The 14,502-nt window shown below is 40.8% G+C and overlaps 1 protein-coding gene across 1 annotated transcript; it reads right to left on the bottom strand.

The window, feature by feature from the left end:
- Window positions 1-3,250: 3,250 nt before the first annotated feature.
- LOC110956991 (zinc finger and BTB domain-containing protein 39) lies at window positions 3,251-13,866 on the bottom strand. Its single transcript, XM_022202800.2, has 4 exons — window positions 13,745-13,866; window positions 7,991-9,222; window positions 6,052-6,405; window positions 3,251-5,157 (listed from the first exon to the last, which is right to left on the bottom strand). The coding sequence occupies exons 2-4, from the start codon at window positions 9,185-9,187 to the stop codon at window positions 4,204-4,206; spliced, it is 2,505 nt and encodes an 834-aa protein (XP_022058492.1). The 5' UTR covers window positions 9,188-9,222; window positions 13,745-13,866; the 3' UTR covers window positions 3,251-4,203.
- Between the last annotated feature and the right edge of the window lie 636 nt (window positions 13,867-14,502).

The raw sequence follows: 14,502 nt of genomic DNA, 5'->3' as shown, positions 1-14,502 counted from the left end.
GAAGGCAGAGGAAAAAAAGAAAAAGTGGGGGGAAAAAAACTTGGCTTTCGGTGCACAGATGGCACAATAGCAGGAAGAGTCGAGGCTCTGGAAGGTTAAAGGTCACGAGGCCTGGAAGCAGATTTCTGCAAGTTCATCACTGAAATTCTGATGAGAGATGAGTTTTGTGTCTTAAAAAATAACCCAGGGGTGATAACAGTCTTCCTCCAGGCTTTTATTTTGTACTTTTCAAAAACAGTTCTTATAAAAACATTCACGGATAGCTTCAGAAACAGATAATGACACGTATAAAGGCACAAAAACAATAATAAATACTCGTCATAAATATGAGGTAAGACATAAATGTGGAGATGGGCACTTCAACATCACGTTTCTACAACACGGCATCTGAACGGGCGTCTTTTTAAAGGCTGCTAAACTTGTTTTTATGTCTCAGGGACAAGTGAAATTCATGAAACTTCAAGGACACATAAAAAACTAGTGTGAAAAAAGTGACTGCAAATATAAGAAAATAATCTTTATGCTACAATGAGGTGCTACATTAATAACAGTGTAAATATCGAGCACTGAAACTATCCTGATATATAAAGATACAGACTCAGATAATAACTGCTTCCCTTCTGTCAGGAAACGCTGCCGCTGACTGGATTCCTCTCAGCAGATAAAAGCTCCGCTACATTCTAACGTCTAAACCGAACGCAGGGCTGCCAGATCAACAGAAAACTCACCAGGAACGCTTTCTACAATCAGTACAGTCACTGAAGTAGATTTTTGTATGATTGTAAAGTTAATATTTGTGTCTTTTGAACAAAACAACCAATTTAAAAACGAGACTTTGGACACTTTTTGGTATTTTACAGACTAAACAATGAAAAAATAGTAATGAACGTTATCTTAAGTCAGAAACAAAAACAAACTTTTGAAGTAAATTGATTAATAACTGATTTCAACTTCTAAAGTGTGAGAATTAGTAGATTTTTTTGTTTTTTAAAAGTAGTTTGTTGACGCCACTTTGGGTAATATGCAGAAATGCCAAATATTCTCTGATTCAGGCTTTGGAAATGCAAACTGTTTTATTTCTGTTTTGGAAGCAATTAGTGGATGCTACTTTAGATATTTAAAGAAAAAATCAGACAATTTAAAACTCTAATCAAAAAATAATCAAAAAATAGTAATAAATGTAATTTTAAGTCTGATAATCAGTATAACTGTGGAAGTAAATTGATTAATGATTGATTGTAGCTTCTAAAATAAGAGAGTTTGCAGATATTGGTTTTATTTTGTGTAACACGAATATTAATGTTTGGCAAACAAACTTTAAGAGTCTTTGGCAAGCATAATCAATCATCTTTAATTATCTCTCATCAGAAATTATTTTTGCAAAAACGGTAAATATTCTTCCAAAATGTGAGAGTTTGTAGATTTTTTGTGTTTTGGAAGCAGTTTGTAGTCGAAACTCGTGAGATAGATATAAAATTAAACAGTTAATTAACAGTATAATCAAATTTTTTTTTTTTTTTTTTTTTGCAGAAATGCAAATATTCTCCGATTCCGGCTTTGAAAATGCAGTTTTTAATTTTTGTGTTTTGGAAGCAATTAGTGGAGGCTACTTTAGATATATAAAGAAAAAATCTGACAATTTAAAACTAAATAATCAAAAAATATAACAAAAATATGCTTTGGTTAGAAAATGGTTTTGCAAAAATGCCAAATATTGTCGGTTGCAGCTTCTAAACTGAGAATTTGTAGATTTTTTTGTGTGTTTTGGAAGCATTTTGTAGTTGGCACTTGGGATATATTTTTTTTTAAAAAAGAAAGAAAATTTAAAAACTTAACAGTTAATTAAAAATGTAATCATGAAGTTTTGTCAGAAATGATTTTGAAAAATATAAAATTCTGTGGTTCAGGCTTTGAAAATACAAATTGTTTTATTTTCGTGTTTTGGAAGCTGTTAATGGATATTTACACTTTGAAATAAAACAATTTAAAACTAATTAATCCAAAATAATAAATAAAACATAAGCTTTACTCAGAAATTATATTTGCAAAATTGCCAAATATTCTTTGTTCCAGCTTCTAAAAATCTGAGCATTTGTGAGTGTTTTAGATCGTGCAAAGTGAATGTTGTTTTTTTTTTAATTTTGGGGGAATTCTGTACATTTTAAAGATTTAACAATAAAATAAAATATAATCAATAAATAAAATGTTTAGTCTTTTTTTTTTGCAAAATTATGGCGTCAAAATTGGGTCAAAAGTCACATGCGCGTAACACGTACCCCGCGCGAGCGGAAAAAAGTCTCCAAGGGCGCAAAAAACACTCTGCGCGCGTGGCAATGTCTCCGCGTGTGCAGACCAAGTTCCATGCGTCCAGTGTCTCACGAAACTGTCCTCCTGCGTGCGTGGAGCTCTGAACTACACGCGCGGGGAGAAGACTTTTGACACTTTGTGGGCAGATACCAGTGCTCGCCACAACCTCCCTATGATTGAAGAACTCACCCCCCCCACGTGGGATGCCACTGTATACAAGAGAGGAAATGACACAGTCCACTGGAGCCCCTTTGATGCTGCTGCCACTAGACGTTAGTTAGCTCCATTGCTAACAGCAGTTACCCAGGTGGACTGACCAGAATCGGCCCAGAAGCCCAGCGTGTCTACACCTCATGGACTTGAAATGTACCCCTAATTATAGAATCACTCTTAAACTCCCTGTCAGAATCACTGGAGTAGACACGCTGGGCTTCTGGGCCGATTCTGGTCAGTCCACCTGGGTAACTGCTGTTAGCAATGGAGCTAACTAACGTCTAATCGCTGTACTAAAGGCTGACAGCCCCACAATGGAGCACTGAGACCTCCCGTTTAGAGCCAGAAATACGTGGAGACACTCACCCACCGGCAGTTGGAGATCCGGGCTCGGTTCTGTGTGCTCGGCGGAGCTGCAGTCCATGAGCACAGCAGAACAGTGGCAGCAGCATCAAAGGGGCTCCAGTGGACTGTGTCATTTCCTCTCTTGTATACAGTGGCATCCCACGTGGGGGGGGGGGTGAGTTCTTCAATCATAGGGAGGTTGTGGTGAGCACTGGTATCTGCCCACAAAGGGTCAAAAGTCTTCTCCCTGCGTGCGTAGATCAGAGCTCCACGCACGCAGGAGGACAGTTTCGTGAGACACTGGACGCATGGAACTTGGTCTGCACACGCGGAGACATTGCCACGCGCGCAGAGTGTTTTTTGCGCCCGTGGAGACTTTTTTCCGCTTGCGTGCGGTACGTGTTACGCGCATGTGACTTTTGACCCAATTTCGACGACATACAAAATTGCCAAATAAATTATGTTTCCAGCTTTTAAAATGCAATAAATTGTGGACTTATATATGTGTTTGTTACTTCTTAAATAAAAAACAAATGACAAAAATAATCTAAAAAGTGTTTTGCAAAAAGGCCGATTATTCCCCGATTATTCCCCGATTATTCCCCGATTCCAGCTTATAAAATGCAAGAATTTTTATATTTTCATTGTTTTAGAAGCAATTTGGAGAAGCCCCTTTGAACGCATCTTCTAACATTTTCTAAAAGTGTAAAAACATAATAAACATAAAATCAATAATAATGGTCAGAAATTATTTTGCAAAAATGCCAAATCTCTCTCTGGTTTCGGCCAACATGAGAAATTGTCAATTTTTGTGTTTTGGAAGTAATTTGAAGATGCAACGTTGGATATATATTTTATTTATTTAGTTTTTTTATTTCTGAAAATAAAAAGTCTAAAATTAATTTGCAAAAATGCCAAACATTCTCTGGTTCCAGCCTTTAAACTGAAAGGAAAGGTTTGCTGTCTTTCGTTTAAAAGCAACTTGAGGCTGTCAAAACCCCTTTTTTTTTTAAATTGTAAGAAACAAGAAAGTATTTTGCAGCTTATAAAATGTTAGAATTTTCAGATTTTTGTGTTGTGGAAGTAATTTGAAGATGCAACATTGGATATATATTCATTTCATTTCATTTTTTCTGAAAATTTAAAAAAAAAGATTAAATAAAGGGTTAGGGTTCAGGTGAGAATTTTCAGATAGTTTTGGCAGCAACTTGGAGATGCCATTTTCAAATTTTAAATAATTTTTCTGACAATTTAAAAACTAAATGACCAGTAAAAATCTTATCACTAATAATTTATGTGTAGCTGCAGTCCAGGTCTCCTTTGATCAGTCTGAGGTCCTCAGGCGTCCACGGCGGCCAGCGGCTCCTTGGAGTGGTCGTTGTACATGAAGGTCTGCTCGATGTTGAAGTCCGGAGGCAGGTGGTCTTTGTGCAGCTCCATGTGGGATGACACCAGCTTCAGCGTGGAGAAGAAAAGTCCGCAGACGGTGCAGCGGTACATGAGGGCGCCGGCGTGCGTCTTCAGGTGGCAGATCATGGTGGACCGGCCTCGAAAGAAGCGCAGACACACTTTGCACTGGTAGGGTTTCTCCCCGGTGTGGATGCGGAGGTGGTAGGTGAACTCCCCCGAGTGGGCGAAATGTTTCCCGCAGTAGCGACACCGGTACCACTTCACCCGGACCCCAGCCGGCCCGGCCGCCCCGTCAGGTCCGGAGGTCCCGTTGGTTCGGACCCCAGAGAACAGGTTGGGAGGCGGGCCCTGGAAGAACTTCTCCGGTAAGCTGAAGCTTCCTAAACCCAGACTGCTCATTCTGACGACGTCCCGCGGAGGCGAGGGGGGCGTCGGTCCCTCCAGAGGCTGCTCGGCTTTACGCTTCCCCGACCAACCCTGACCCCCGACGCCTCCGATGGCGCCTCCAGAACTCGGCGACTCGGCGGAGTGCAGGCTGAGGTGGTACTGGAAGGCCGAGGATGACCTGAACGTCTGCGGACACAGGAAGCAGTGCAGCTCTTCCACCTCGCCTCCGCCTCCGTCCGACCCGACTCTGAAGGCCCTCAGCGTCCAGCGCTCCCTTTCCTTTGCTGCCGCCTCCTCGGCGTGCACGACCATGTGCCGGTCCAGCAGGGGGCGCTCAACGAAGCAGCGGGCGCAGTGGGGGCAGGTGAAGACGGGCAAGGACAGGTGGGTGAGGGCGTGGTACAGCAGGGAGCAGAGGGAGGGCTGGGGGAGGTGGCACACCGAACAGGTGAGGCTCTGAGGACAGACGTGACCCAGCAGGTGGTTCCTGACGCTCTGAGGGACAGGAAGGAAACATCAGAGGGTTAGCACTAGAACCACCATTTTCAAAACAAAAGCACTGCGTCCTAAAATGTATTAAGTGATGCTGCATGCTTATTATTATTAATCTATTGTTAAACTGTATTTAGGCTTTTTAAAACTCTTTTTATTGATAAATACCAGCAGGATTGTGCATCTTATTCTTTTCCCAGCATCATCTGCACGTGATTTTTCAATTTTTTCTTAAATGTACCATGAAAGCTACTGGACACCTTGAATTTCCATTAATTTATAGTCTATAAAATGACTAATTTAAACATTAAGGTTAAAGCCCTATAGTATTATATAAAATATAAACTGACTTGCCTAATTTAATTACTGAGAAAAAAACTACAATTTTATGTATAATTTAAATTTACCTGACTCATTTAAATATTGTTAAATAAAACTATCATTTTATATATAATTTAATATACCTGATTAATTTAAATGTTGTAAATATGCCACACAATTTTATATATAACTTAATATATCTGACTAATATAAATATTGAAAAAAAATCCAAATTTTATATATAATTTAACTATACCGTACTAATTTAAATATTGTTAAAAAAAACTTTAAAAATATACTGTGATATATATATATATATATATATATGCACATGTGTTCAAATGATAGATTCTCCATCCTACAGGTCATTTTAATCATAGCAGTTTCAGTGAAAAGCAACTGGACTTTTCTTGGAGGTGTCTGCAGACGTCAGAACCAGAAGTCCAGCTGCTTTCTACTGAAGCTCCACCTCAGTGCACCACAGATTCCAACATCCAGAGGAACTTATGCATCAAACTGATCTGAAAATGTCTTTAAAAGCGTCTGATTCAGTCCAGAATCCCTTCTTAAACTGACCTGGAAGTCCTTGCTGAGGGTCTTGGTGCACACGGAGCACTGCAGCTCAGAACCGGGGCTGCTGCTCGTCAGCGCCCCCTGTGGGAGGCTGTAGCTGGAGGCCGAGTGTCGGTGGTGTCGCAGCAGCTTGCTCTGGCTGCAGAACTGCAGCTGACACATGTCGCAGGTGAACAGCTGCACCCCAACATGCGAGAGGCAGTGGGAGAGGCCGGCGGCTCGGTCCTGAAACGAAGCTCCACAGAGTCTGCAGAGGCCCAGCTCGGTCAGGTGGGTCTCAGAGTGTCTCCTGATGGCGGCCGGGTCGGCAAGTAGAGGAGCCGCACAGGATTTACAGGACAGCATGGACCCTGGAACCTGGAGGAGAGAAGAACGTTAAAGTCACATTTAGCAGGAAGACACACTGTCTGTCCAAAAAATAATAATTTAAAAAAGTCGCCACCTGGATTTAACAAAGCAAACAGGTAAGAGCCTTCCATTGGATAATTACTGCAGTGATGAATATTTTTCAGCTGCAACAACGTCTTTCACCGTAGCTGATGCAGGGAGGAGCTGCTCCTTCCTTAAACAACCATGTCAGAAGACATATCCTGTGGTCATAGAAAGGATGTTAATCTGTTTCAGAAGGGTCAAATTATTGACCTGCACCAAGCAAAGAAATCAACTAAGGAGATTTCTGAAACTACTAAAATCAGGTTAAGAACCGTCCTACGCATCATTAAAACCTGAAGGATACATAAAATAAATAAAATACAAATTTATCTGACTAAGTCAAGTCCCTATAATATTGTTTAAAATTTCAATTGACTTGGCCAATTTAAATATTATTGTGAAAACCCTGCAGTAGTCTATATGATATATAAAATACTAATTTAAATATTAAGGTTAATGCCCTAAAATAATGTTTAAAATAAACAAAATACAAATTTACTTGCCTGATGTAAGTACAGCGAAAACAAAACGACTGATTTTAGAACTTTGGGACAAATGTATGTAAAAATGTAGTGACAAATGTTTTATTTTGACGTGATTTTAAAGTCAAAAATAAGACTTTGAACAAAGATTATTGTCATTATCAATTAATCTGATATAATGTTCTTAACTGTTTAATCAGTTTAATACAAATTAGTTTAAAAACATTTAGTTTATTGATGTCAAACAGATAAATTTGGTAAATAGCAGCTGTGGATCAGGTGTAGAGCGGGTCGTCCAATGATCAAAAGGGTCGGCGGTTCGATTCCCACTCTGACCTAGTCATGTTCATGGTCTCGGGCAAGACACTTTACCCGCCTTGCCTCCAGTGCTGCTCTCACTCTGGTGTGTGAATGTTGGCGGTGGTTGTGGGGTGCGGATTAGCAGCCATGCTTCCATCAGTCTGCCCCAGATCAGCTGTGGCTATAAATGTAGCTTACCACCACCAGAGTGAGAATGTGTAAGTGAGTGAATAATGGCTCCATTGTGAAGCGCTTTGAGTGGCCAGAAAAGCGCTACATAAATCTAATCCATTATTATAAATTTGATAAGCTATAACCAGAATTATTACTTGTTGACTTAATTAATCCGTTAGTGGCTGCTAGTTTTAAGCCACTCTTTGGATATTGTAAAATGGGCATTAATTTGGGTATTTTAATTGCCTTTGTGACTCAACTATCAAATCAAGTATTTGAGACCTTTGGGACAAATGTTTGTTTTATTTTAAATCTACAGACTGACAAAAATGACAATATTTTGTGAACTGACCAAGTAAGCCTTTAACAAAGATTATTGTCGATATCATTTCATCTGCTGTAATTTTCTTCATTGTGTAAAAACATTCAGTTTACTGATGTCAAACGGATACATCTGGGATATTTGAGAAAGTGGAACCAGAATGATATTTAGTTATATTAATAAATCAGTTCATTAGCTGCTACTTTCAGCTCTGACAGCAGTCCAACGTTACCTGGCTGCTGGTGTTTCCTCCGTTCTCCACACACACCAGGTCGTCTTCATCGTCCTCCTCCTCTGCCTCCTCCATGAAGTTCTCGTCGTCGCTCAGCTCGATGATTTCTCCGGCCAGCTGCCTCCACTGCTCGTCCTCCTCCGTCTCCATCGCCCCGTTAGCCTCCCTCTCCTCCTCAGCCTCGCGTTCCTCCACCTCCCCAAACATCAGCCTGCCGTCTCTCTGGACATCCTCCACCGGCGCCACCTGCAGGCCGCCGAGAGCTTCGCCTGAGGACGACGTCGGGGCGCAGGAATCCGCTCCGAGCTGAGCTGAGGAGTCCGGTAGGGAGCAGGAGGAGGACGGTGCCGGATTACTGACGCCGACACTCTCAGAAACCGTCTGACCATCTGCGTCCTCACAGCTGCCTCCGGCCTCCCGGACCTCCAGGACCTGCTCGGTCTTCAGCTGCAGCACCGGAGCCGGAGGCAGCATCCCTTCACTCTGACCGGTCAACAGACCTGGGAGCTGATGATCTGTCATCTGACCATAGCCGATGTGAGACTGGACGTCTTCTGCCTTCAGGTCTAGAATCAGAGCTCCAGTCTGTGTTTCTCGGCCCGTTGCGGCTGCCCTGGGCTGGAAGACCGGCGAAGGAGGAGCAGCAGGGGTCGGAGCAGCAGACGGACCGGCTGATGAGGACAGAGAGGAGCAGGAGGTGGCCGACGAACACATGGAGGAGGCAGGAACGAAGGCTGCAGCCACTCTGGACGCTGCAGTCACCATGCTGGAGTCCAGACTGAGATCTCCAGGACTGTTGGATTTACACTTGGCAGTGACAGAAGCCTGCAGGTCGGGGAAGGTGGCGTGACAAGCCCTGACCAGCTCCCTGACGCCGAGCATCTCAGCCAGCTCATACAGAACCCCGACGTCGATCAGGTCGGTCAGGATCTCCCCCGTGTAGACGAACGTCAGCACCTTCTCGAAGTTGGCCGGAGAGATGAACTCCAGAGAGAAGGCGGCGGTGGACGAGGCCGGAGTTCTGGTGAAGAGGTTACGGAAGTACGTCCCAGCGCAGGCGAGCACCGCACGGTGGGCGGCAAACGTCCGGTTCCCAACTTGAAGGAAAACATCACAGTACTGACGGTTCTGACGGCAGCGGTTGAGCTCAGCGAGAAGGCTGGCAGCGTGACCGGGACCCTGCAGCCGGATCCTCATCCCTGCTGCTGCAGCTCCGGCTCACTGAAGTCCAACTGCAGGATCAGACAACACGAGAATCACATATTTATGTACATTACCATTCAAAAGTTTGGGGTCACAGAAGCAATTTCACGTTTTCCATGAAAACTCCCGCTTTTATTCATGCACTAACATAACTGCACAAAGGTTTTCTAATCATCAATGAGCCTTTCAACACCATTAGCTAACGCAATGTAGCATTAGAACACAGGAGTGATGGTTGCTGGAAATGTTCCTCTGTACCACTATGGAGATATTCCATTAAAAATCAGCCGTTTCCAACTGGAATAAACATTTACCACATTAACAATGTCTAGACTGGATTTCTGACTAATTTAATGTTATCTTCCTTGAAAAAAAATGCTTTTCTTTCAAAAATACCAACATTTCTAAGTGACCCCAAACTTTTGAACAGTAGTGTATACATGTGGAAATAATAAACACACTTTGTAAACTTCGAAAATACAGTTTCTATTTGTTGTTTTCAGTACTGATCCATCTATTGTCTAGAAAACATCCATCATCAACAAGTTCCAAAAAATATGGTGACATCTTTAAAACGCCTGTTTTTTCCAGTCAACAGAACACAATGAAATGAAATAAAGAAAGTTGACAGTTTTATTTCACAAATTATTTCTAGATTCATTTTCTGCAGTTCAAAAGTTCAATTAATATAGGATAGAATAGAATATTTTTATTGTCAGTTTCTCTCTCTCTATATATATATATATATACAGTGCCTTGTGAAAGTATTCGGCCCCCTTGAACTTTTCAACCTTTCACCACATTTCAGGCTTCAAACATAAAGATATAAAATTTTAATTTTTTGTCAAGAATCAACAACAAGTGGGACACAATCGTGAAGTGGAACGAAATTTATTGGATATTTTAAACTTTTTTTAACAAATAAAAAACTGAAAAGTGGGGCGTGCAATATTATTCGGCCCCCTTGCATTAATACTTTGTAGCGCCACCTTTTGCTGCAATTACAGCTGCAAGTCGCTTGGGGTATGTCTATCAGTTTTGCACATCGAGAGACTGAAATTCTTGCCCATTCTTCCTTGCAAAACAGCTCGAGCTCAGTGAGGTTGGATGGAGAGCGTTTGTGAACAGCAGTCTTCAGCTCTGCCCACAGATTCTAACCTGGCAATAGCCAGATTAATAATTGTGTAGTATTTGATAGTACTCCACAATATCAGTCTGGGACCGCTCAATGTAAATCCGTTCGGAGGAAAGAGGCACGGATTGGACAATGCAACAGTATGTCCCGCCTCTGACAGGTTTGTTTTTAGCCAATCGCGGCAAACTTTAATATGTCGTGATCGGGTTGCGTGCAGGTGCTATGGTGTGGTCAAAGTAAAACTGACTTAATAGCAGCATCTACACCATCGCAGTGTTTCCCCTCCTATATGACCGACGAGGCGGGCCGCCTCGCTGGTATAGGCCACCGCCTCACTACAATTTTGCCGAAATTGCCACCTCACTGGTCCGCGCCCAAAAAAAAAACAAACGGAAAGCACCAAGCCACCGGAGCTGTCATTTTTAACTGTGCGGGTCCGCCGGCTGCTCTCCCCCGGTCTCCCTCGCTAGCTGGTCGGCTAACACCTGCCGCCGCTCGTCTGCCCGGGACAAACCACGCAAGCACGCACACCCCCCACGTTGGCCCTTGCCTACACCCCACCGCCTCACAGCCATTTCAACCCAGGGGAAACACTGCGATCGTTGTCCTCCGTTGCCATGTTTGTTTTGATCTACTGGCGCTTGGTGTTGTCGTCACACCCGGATATCCCGTACATTATCCCGCCCCACACACGAATACTGCTGCGTGATTGGCCCGAACCAACTTGGTTCTGTACGAACAGTGAATGCGGGAGCGGAGCAAGATGGTTTCTTGAGAGATTTGTGAACTCACAAATATCGCGAGAAATCAACTTGCTGGCAAGGTTACACAGATTCTCCATTGGATTCAGGTCTGGACTTTGACTTGGCCATTCTAACACCTGGATACGTTTATTTGTGAACCATTCCATTGTAGATTTGGCTTTATGTTTTGGATCATTGTCCTGTTGGAAGATAAATCTCCGTCCCAGTCTCAGGTCTTTTGCAGACTCCAACAGGTTTTCTTCCAGAATGCTCCTGTATTTGGCTCCATTCATCTTCCCATCAATTTTAACCATCTTCCCTGTCCCTGCTGAAGAAAAGCAGGCCCAAACCATGAGGCTGCCACCGCCATGTTTGACAGTGGGGATGGTGTGTTCAGGGTGATGAGCTGTGTTGCTTTTACGCCAACATATCGTTTTGCATTGTGGCCAAAAAGTTTCATTTTGGTTTCATCTGACCAGAGCACCTTCTTCCACATGTTTGGTGTGTCTCCCAGGTGGCTTGTGGCAAACTTCAAACGAGACTTTTTATGGATATCTTTGAGAAATGGCTTTCTTCTTGCCACTCTTCCATAAAGGCCAGATTTGTGCAGTGTACGACTGATTGTTGTCCTATGGACAGACTCTCCCACCTCAGCTGTAGATCTCTGCAGTTCATCCAGAGTGATCATGGGCCTCTTGGCTGCAGCTCTGATCAGTCTTCTCCTTGTTCCAGGTGAAAGTTTAGAGGGACGGCCGGGTCTTGGTAGATTTGCAGTGGTCTGATACTCCTTCCATTTCAATATGATTGCTTGCACAGTGCTCCTTGAGATGTTTAAAGCTTGGGAAATCTTTTTGTATCCAAATCCGGCTTTAAACTTCTCCACAACAGTATCTGGGACCTGCCTGGTGTGTTCCTTGGTCTTCATGATGCTCTCTGCACTTTAAACAGAACCCTGAGACTATCACAGAGCAGGTGCATTTATACGGAGACTTGATTACACACAGGTGGATTCTATTTATCATCATCAGTCATTTAAGACAACATTGGATCATTCAGAGATCCTCACTGAACTTGGAGTGAGTTTGCTGCACTGAAAGTAAAGGGGCCGAATAATATTGCACACCCCACTTTTCAGTTTTTTATTTGTTAAAAAAGTTTAAAATATCCAATAAATTTCATTCCACTTCACGATTGTGTCCCACTTGTTGTTGATTCTTGACAAAAAATTAAAATTTTATATCTTTATGTTTGAAGCCTGAAATGTGGCGAAAGGTTGAAAAGTTCAAGGGGGCCGAATACTTTCACAAGGCACTGTATATATATATCCGGGACACACACAGGAACTAAAAGTCAACTTTGTATCAGGGCCATACATTTAAAAGAGGATAAAATACAATATAAAAAATAAAATAGAGGAAAATAAATAAAATATATAAAAATCAGCCCATGCACTGGTGGCCGTGCCGTACAGCTTATTGAAGTGATTGCTATGTTTATTTGCTGATGTAAATATGTTTGCTGCTGTAACAATAAAAAAATTCCCCTGGCGTGGGAGCAATAAGGGATTATCTTTTATTAATAGTGTATGCTATTATATTGTAGCAGTTTGTTGAGATATACTGTAGTGCAAAAGCTTATATGAGTTTGTTATGCCAAAAACGGCTAAGTCCTAATGTAAATGAGTGTGTTACAGTCAATCGACTGCGTTGTCACAAACATCCCTTATATAACTGTTATGCATTAGTTCTGATAAATCAGGGAAAAATCTCATGCAAATAAAGCTATTATGAATTATTTTTACCATTATTGAACTTTCTGTTCATATTTTTTTTTTAATCAATTGGCCAGTTAAATACAAATTAGTTAAAACAGTGCTATTTTCCAGAGTCCCAAACTGAGCTCTTAATATCATCAACATTGTCCAATCCACAGTCTAAATGTTAAAAATATTGGGTTTATTGATATATAGCAAAGATTCTTACAAAGATTGTTGTCATTATCAATTAATCTGTTGCATTTTTCTTTATTAAGTGTTCACTTAAGTAAACATTAAAAATCCTGTATTATTTTACAGAACCCCACAAGATGTTTTCAAACAGATTACCTAGAGACTAAAACACTAAAACATTCAGTTAACTGATATGGAACAGATAAACGTAGGAAATTTGAGAAACTGGAACCAAAATTATGATTTGTTAACTTAATTAATTAACTGGTAGTTATAGCTCTAACACCAGTTTTAGGTTGCTGTTCAGATCATTTATATTTATTTAGGTATTTTAATTGTCAACTCGACTTAACAATTAAGGATTCAGTATTTAAAACTTTTGTTTTTTTAACACTTGAGACAAATACTTGATTTAAAAAAAGATCCTATTTTTCATGAACATAAAATAAACCAACTACAGACTCGGTAACTATCAAACATTTATATTTCATTTGAACCTGTTTGTAGTTTCAAAATCTAAATTTACATTTAATTATCCGCTTTTTGCAACAGTTTTAATAAGATATCTGCGCTCAGACAGCAGACAGTTTTTGTCCCAGACAGTCCAGACATCACAGCAACTCTGTTCACCAGCAGCTAAAACACACATTTTACACATTTATTCCTTCAAATAATTATCCCATTTTAAATGCAGACGCTTAGTTTAAATCGTTATTATCCCTCACCCATTTATAATCGTGTGTAGACGGAGAAAAATCGTCTCTCTTCTTTAGTTTTCACTCGGACTCCGGTGGTTTTCCACAGCTCCTACATTTTACAATTACAGGCTTTTTTCATTGTCCGTCGCACGTTGGTGACGTATGTCAACAAAGAGGCGTGACGTCTCCCCCTGCAGGCTGGAGGCGGAAGTGGAGCGAACAGGTTCAGCACAACCTTTACTTATATCTTTATTTGGATTTTAGTTAAGGGCTGTTTCCCAACATAAACAATATTTATATGGAAAATTTTCATTGATTAGTTGTAAGAAAATTAAATTTGTCTCAAAATAAAATTCAAGGTAAAGTTAGGTCATCCCACTGTCTGCAGGAAGAGGGCAGGGAACATCATGAGACTTCACTCACCCTGGATATAAACTGCTTACCCCCTCCCCTCCGGCTATGGAGCAATAGGAGTGCCAAATCAAAATATAAATAAATAAATAAATAAATGTGGAAATATAAAGAGAAATAAATAATTAAATAAATAAATGTGGAAATATAAAGAGAAATAAATAATTAAATAAATAAATAAATGTGGAAATATAAAGAGAAATAAATAAATAAATAAATAAATAAATGTGGAAATATAAAGAGAAATAAATAAATAAATAAATAAATGTGGAAATATAAAGAGAAATAAATAAATAAATAAATAAAAAGGAAAATTTTGTCTTTGCTTTTACCTTTTCTGTTTTTTCCTTTTATTTATTTATTTATTTATTTCT

Source organism: Acanthochromis polyacanthus, chromosome 6 (assembly GCF_021347895.1).
Source record: "Acanthochromis polyacanthus isolate Apoly-LR-REF ecotype Palm Island chromosome 6, KAUST_Apoly_ChrSc, whole genome shotgun sequence".
Taxonomy (NCBI): Eukaryota; Metazoa; Chordata; class Actinopteri; family Pomacentridae; genus Acanthochromis; species Acanthochromis polyacanthus.
The sequence above is the reverse complement of the archived record's forward strand: the minus strand, read 5'-3'. Positions and strand labels throughout refer to the sequence as shown.